The following is a 6,154-nucleotide window of genomic DNA, read 5'->3' on the forward strand; positions in this document are numbered from 1 at the left end:
CGCAATATATCCACCTTTTGAATTAGGGCGTTTAACAATGTTACAGGAATACTGAAGAAATGGCAGCTTATCTTTTATGGAACGGCTACCAACCCAATTAGGATTCGGACGCAGCAGTTTAATCCGGTACAGGCGAACCCCTCAATACTATCCCCCTTCTCACAAACCCACCTGCCCCATGGCTTCTACAATTCCGACTTCTTTGGCGTATCTGCGTTTCAGACCTACCAGGGTGTCTTCACGGGATCTGCTTCGAATGTTCAGGAGTCCGTGGCTAGTCCCGATGGCTCTGCTGCGTCAATATTGACTAACCAATTGCCAAATGACGTCGCTTCAAACAGTGATCGCTTTGCAAATCAAAGATGCGATCCACAGTGTGACTCGCAGGGTTGCTACGGTGACGGGCCGACGCATTGCATTGCATGCAAAAACTACAGACTTGATAAGTGAGTTGAAATCCTCTAGGCCCACCCTTTCTCCCAATCCTGATACCACTCTCGGGCGTGCTTTGATCACCCGATTTTTCAACCTGTTTACAATTGCTCTCGACTCCCTCCTTGAAAAGTTCTGCGAATCTTGCCGTTTCAGCACCTGCGTTAGTCGATGCCCGCCAAGGAGCTTTCCAAATCAGGGCGGACTTTGCTGGCCCTGTCACGAAAGCTGTGAAAATTGCGCCGGCGCGGGACAGGACTCTTGTCTTTCCTGTGCTCCTGCTCATCTTCTGGTCACGGACCTTGCTGTCTGCCTGCAGCAGTGCCCCGAGGGATATTACGAGAGTAGGTTTGAAAGGGATCAAAATCGGTCAACTCGTGGAAAGTCTTTTTCGAGTTTTTCACTTTGTTTCGGTTATAACTTTAATAAATTCTCGATTTAGTAAACCTCGTTAGCACGCTCAACTTTAACTCTGCACTTATACTTTCTGTAGCGTTGAAACATTTATTTAAAAATTCATACTATAATGGAATGCAGCGAGATCAGCATAATTGTCATTAAAACACAATACCGAACCTCAGATTTAGAAAACGGAACGTGCATACCATGCGAGGCTAACTGTGCTAGCTGCCAAAATCGTTCGGATCATTGTACTGCGTGTGAACACCACTTAGTCTTGCACGAAAACACGTGCTACGCTGCCTGTCCCAAAAACACGTACGAAACGATGGACTATAACTGCGAAGCCTGTCATACATCCTGTGAAACTTGCAATGGCACCGGCGAAACTCAGTGCATCAGTTGTCGGCCTGGACTCTATTTTTCCGAAGGTAAACTTTAAAAAATATTCGATTCGTTTCTGTAGTCCAATTATTCACCTTTCTTTTACCTTCAATCACTTGTTAGGGTCCCAGTTAGTATTTGCAGCATCTTTCTGACACTAAAATCGATTTTCATACCGATAGGTACGTGTCTGGCTTCTTGTCCAACGGGATTTAGCGCTGATAAGAAAAGGCGGGAGTGTGTTCAGTGTCCCACGGGATGTTTGACGTGTACATCCTCCGGTTGTACCACTTGCATCCGTGACTGGAACTTGAATGCCAACAGTTTCTGCGCCCCAGCGAGTCGTACGCGATGCGATAGTACTGAATATTATGAAAACGGACGGTGCAAGAGGTGCCATTCGACATGCGAGACCTGTGCCGGACCCACCCGTGATTCCTGCGTCTCCTGTCAGGAGACACTGCTCCTGCAGGGTCAAAAATGTGTTGCCCAATGCGAGGACGGTTACTATTCCGTCGCCCAGCCAGCTAGCAAACCTCTTTGTCTGCCCTGTCTTCATACATGCAGGACCTGCACCTCCAGATTGAACTGTACCACTTGCAATGATGGACTTCAGCTGCAGAGTGGCGAGTGTAGATCTTCCTGTGCTGACGGGTGAGTCGTGGCATGAATTAAAGTCAGGACCATGTCTCGCGGTCACTAATTTGATAAGGCGTTAAGGGGTTAGGCCACTCTAGACGCCGAAAAATAGGCTGTATTGTGATTTTTTTTTTTTTTTTTTTTTTTTTTTTTGAAAAATATAAAATAAATCGAGTTTACAAAGTTGGAAGTTTGTTTTACATTTGATTGACTGTAAAAAATAATTTTTATAGAATAATTTAGTTAAAAATGGCGACTGTTCAACGTTTCCCCGATCACTTCTCTATTTTGCAAGGGTTCACGTCCGTACCAACAGTTTCTATAAATTTTGAATTATGATGAGTCACTAATTTTTTTTTCATTGTACATAACAACAGCTCGAGAAGTACGTTGGATTTGGTTTGATATATTGATTTTTGGCCAAATGGCGCACTTCCGAAGTCAAACTTGCAAAATTCGCAGAGAAATCGCCATAAAATTGTTAATAACAAATGAACGGTGCCATATAAATAAAAATCCGACGTACTTTTGTGACAATACATTTTTCAAGATCTAGTTGAAATTTGAAGTGAATTGTTTAAGTTATCAGTACAGCTAACTTGACAAATGCAGTTTTGAGATAAAGGCGTTTAAAGTTCCAAGTTATAGAAAGTCATGAAAACTTTTGCATGTAACTTCTAAGGATGGTAATATTTGTGTGAATAATTAGCACTGTATCCGATTAAAAAAAAATCTCAAATCCCCCCCCCCCCCCCCCCCCTTCCCCCTGCTCCTTAATTTCCGGGTCAGTAATTGGCGCGAGGCGGCAATCCTGGCTATATGTATACATACTCTAGTCCCCTGCCTGGTGGCCGTGTAATATACTTTGAAAAATAAGTACTTACAGGTATTTCGCGGCCATAATCTTTTGGGATATCATTTTTGAGGTCCTAAGGAACCATTTGAAACAAATTAAAAAAATCCGATTTTTTTTAAATTCTAGTGGCTTAACCCCTTAAATGAAACCACGATATTGCTGTTACAGATATTATAGCGATCGCGGACAATGCGCAAAATGTCACATGTCCTGCAGAACTTGTTCTGGACCCAGGAGAGATCAGTGTGTAACCTGCCCGAGAGGCTGGCAATTGGCTGCAGGAGAATGTCATCCAGAATGTCCCGAAGGATTCTTTAGGAACAACTTTGGGTGTCAGAAGTGTCATCATTACTGCAAGACCTGCAGAGGTGATAAAATATGGGATTACTATCTAGTCCATTACTTATAAGGAACCTGTCTTCGCTTTAACTTTCAATGTCATTTCAACGTCAAATTGTTTTCAGCCGAAGGGCCGCTAGGGTGCACTTCGTGTCCTGCTCACTCTATGCTGGATGGCGGCCTTTGCATAGAATGTCTCAGTAGCCAGTATTATGACTCAGTGACGCAACTCTGCAAAAGCTGTGACTCAAGCTGTCAGAGGTGTACGGGACCAGGAAAGTTTAGTTGCTTGTCATGCGCTGCTCCGTTGCACATCGACAAACTGAACAATCAATGCGTCCCTTGCTGTCCAGCTAATATCAATAATGCCGAGGATCAAGACTGTTGTCTATGTAATCCAGCAACGGGTGAGTTGATCTTATACTTAATTCTGATTGTAAGATGTTGGGTAAACTCGAACATTATTTTGTATCTCACCTAACATGTCAACATTTTCTGATACAGGTGGTTGCCGGAACAGCTCTCCAGCTGGAAAGCGGACAGTTCCCCGAGACGGAGGTCAGGGGGTTTCGGATAGCTTTGGCAGAACCGAGGATTCTGCATCGTTAGCTGTCACAGCAGCCACCGCCTTTGCAGTGGCGATTTGCGTTGCGTCAATCGCTTTGTTTGCTGCGATATTTGTCGCTCTTCAGGTTAGTCTTGATCTACCTCGAATTTCGGGTTCTTTGTAGGTAAAATTCATTCCATGATTTTTGTAGCGTGAAAATCAAGCACATTTGTAATTACGAGCAAACCTAATCAACCCTGCCTATAGCATTTAATATGCAATATTATTTACTGACAAATCAGAAAGAGAAACTTATATTTGTCTGTTGCATGTGCAGGCCATATCTAGGAGGAGAGAGTCGACTCTCGGCTACACAAAATTGGCCGTGCAGGTGGAACCTATCGATGAAATGGACGCGGATGATACAACTCAGCTAATGACCTAAACTCGAATTTCGTCGCACCCGCTACAGGACAACTTTTATTAAACTATTCCTCTGGAGTCTTCACTCCTAGATGACTTCCAAAGTTGAGATCTGCCCAGTGTGCGACGAGATCCATATAGTGATATAGGATTGATTGTCATTCAGGGCACATGCTAGCGCACTTTGAAAATCGTTGTCTGCAAGTGACAACTAGTATTTTGACTTGTAACTGATAGTCATTTGTACATGAATCAGTTTAACCGATTGACTTGATCTGAATGTCAGAAAAATCAACGAACTGTATGTAAGGTGTGTCGTGTGCGACTAGTGGACGATTAAGAGTATACGTACAGTTAATCCGTACATATTGTATTGAAAAAGTCGGTACGTTTCGTTCGCTTCTACAGTGTGGACTTGTCAAGACTCGCGCTATAGATGACAAAAAGTGTTGTAAAGTGCCTGATTAATAAGACCCTTTCATCTTAAATCTGCTCAGCCACGACCTTCTTCCTAGACAAAGTTTTAAGACTAGTTCCCAATTTATGACAACTCATTTTCACCAAAAATCTCGTAGCGAATGTGAGATATAATTCTGAATACTGTAGCAGCCGGAGTAACCTTCTCTTTTCAACTTTATGAATGGATAACTGAAGTTCTTTATTCGTCATTTTATTGTAAAAAATTATCACAATTGATTTACATATTTAATCATTTTTATATAATATACAAGTCTGAAAATTCCTGCAGAACTGGAAACCTCTCCATTACCTTTATCGCAGTCATTAACAACGGTGATAAGCTACCTATAATTGTACTTTAAAAATTGTTATATAGTACGTTTGGAAAAATATAAGGGAAACAAATGCAAATCGTAGAAGAATAAACGCTCTAGGAACAGCGTAGTATTTCTCCTTTGGGACATTCTTGTAAATTCATTATGAACTACCAGATTGAAAATAGATCAACCTTGTGTATTTTTACGACCCAGTTACGCGCTGTGATTCCAAAAATATCCCATGATCCACCTCAATTCATTTTCTAATAATTTGTTATAATTTAATTGTGTATTTGTTTTGTTTAATATCTGTCTTTCTCTGTTGTTCTTTTTTCAACCTATATTTGTTTCGTATTATTACTTTTCAGTAGTTTCGTATTCCTTGTGAGGGGAATAAAAAGCAATTCTATTGTAATCTACTATTCTTAATCTATAACGCATGATGTGTATATTGGATTTTTCCTCATGATTTGATATTTTATTATTATGACTATTATTATTATTACTATTATTATTATTATTATTATTATTGTACTTTTATGATGAACACAATTATGAAAATATAAGTTAATTATATAAGAAAACAATTTTATTTACCTCTTCATCTTGTAACGCACAATCTTCGCCTTTCTTGTATAAGTATTTTCGCTACATTTTTCGGATGAAATGTGGTCTCAGAATCGATTTGTATTCAGCCTTCTTGACAAATTGGACCCTCAAAAACACAAAAATTAAACCAAATGAAAGCATTAATCCAACAGCTGAGGAATTACGAAGGAAAGTCCAGTAGCAGAGCAATGCCGAGATGATATCTTTCGTTTTTGCGCCGTTAGTTTTGATCAATAGCTCGCAACGCATTCGAACCGCGCGCCATAAATTCCTCGTGCAAAGTTCCGTAAATCTGACATATCTAAAAATTAGGTCTAGCATTTTTCGAAGACGCAGAATTTTTTCCAAAAATCCAAAGGGGTTAACCGTATTTATTTTTTGGGCGAAAAATTTGTCGTCCTAAGATCGATTCGTATGACCTTTTCTTGATTGAATGGACCCCCAAAAACCTGGAGAACAAGGCAAAAACAGCCTGGGACCAACAGAGGATGGATTGAAAAGGAGAGATCAGCAGCATGAAAATGAAGAAAAAAAATCTTGTTTTTGGGGTATAACTTTTGATCGGTTGCTCGCAGCGTATTCGGACTGCAAGCAGTAAATTTCTCTCGCAAAATTGGGTCGCTATAGGGCGAACAACTAGTTTTTTGGATTTTCAAGATTTTCGTCGAACTTGCAAAGGGGTTAGCCTTACTTTTTTTGCGATTTTTGGAGCTGAAAGATTCTGGTCTCCGAATTAATTTGTATGACCGT

The 6,154-nt window shown here is 40.7% G+C and overlaps 1 protein-coding gene across 2 annotated transcripts in view; it reads left to right on the forward strand.

Moving 5' to 3' along the window:
* The window catches only part of LOC124412871 (furin-like protease 2), a 60,999-nt gene extending 56,239 nt beyond the window's left edge, over nucleotides 1-4,760 (forward strand). The window contains exons 9-17 of one of the 2 annotated variants that reach the window (XM_046893058.1): nucleotides 47-126; nucleotides 223-446; nucleotides 589-776; nucleotides 1,014-1,262; nucleotides 1,398-1,869; nucleotides 2,879-3,078; nucleotides 3,175-3,456; nucleotides 3,554-3,741; nucleotides 3,934-4,760. In XM_046893058.1, the coding sequence (XP_046749014.1) occupies nucleotides 47-126; nucleotides 223-446; nucleotides 589-776; nucleotides 1,014-1,262; nucleotides 1,398-1,869; nucleotides 2,879-3,078; nucleotides 3,175-3,456; nucleotides 3,554-3,741; nucleotides 3,934-4,041 (1,991 nt within the window). In that variant the 3' untranslated portion in view covers nucleotides 4,042-4,760. Of the gene's footprint in view, nucleotides 1-46; nucleotides 447-588; nucleotides 777-1,013; nucleotides 1,263-1,397; nucleotides 1,870-2,878; nucleotides 3,079-3,174; nucleotides 3,457-3,553; nucleotides 3,742-3,933 lie in introns of both variants that reach the window. The other variant, XM_046893057.1, reaches the window with a different exon arrangement.
* Nucleotides 4,761-6,154: the final 1,394 nt, after the last annotated feature.

This window comes from Diprion similis, chromosome 12 (genome assembly GCF_021155765.1).
Source record: "Diprion similis isolate iyDipSimi1 chromosome 12, iyDipSimi1.1, whole genome shotgun sequence".
Taxonomy (NCBI): Eukaryota; Metazoa; Arthropoda; class Insecta; order Hymenoptera; family Diprionidae; genus Diprion; species Diprion similis.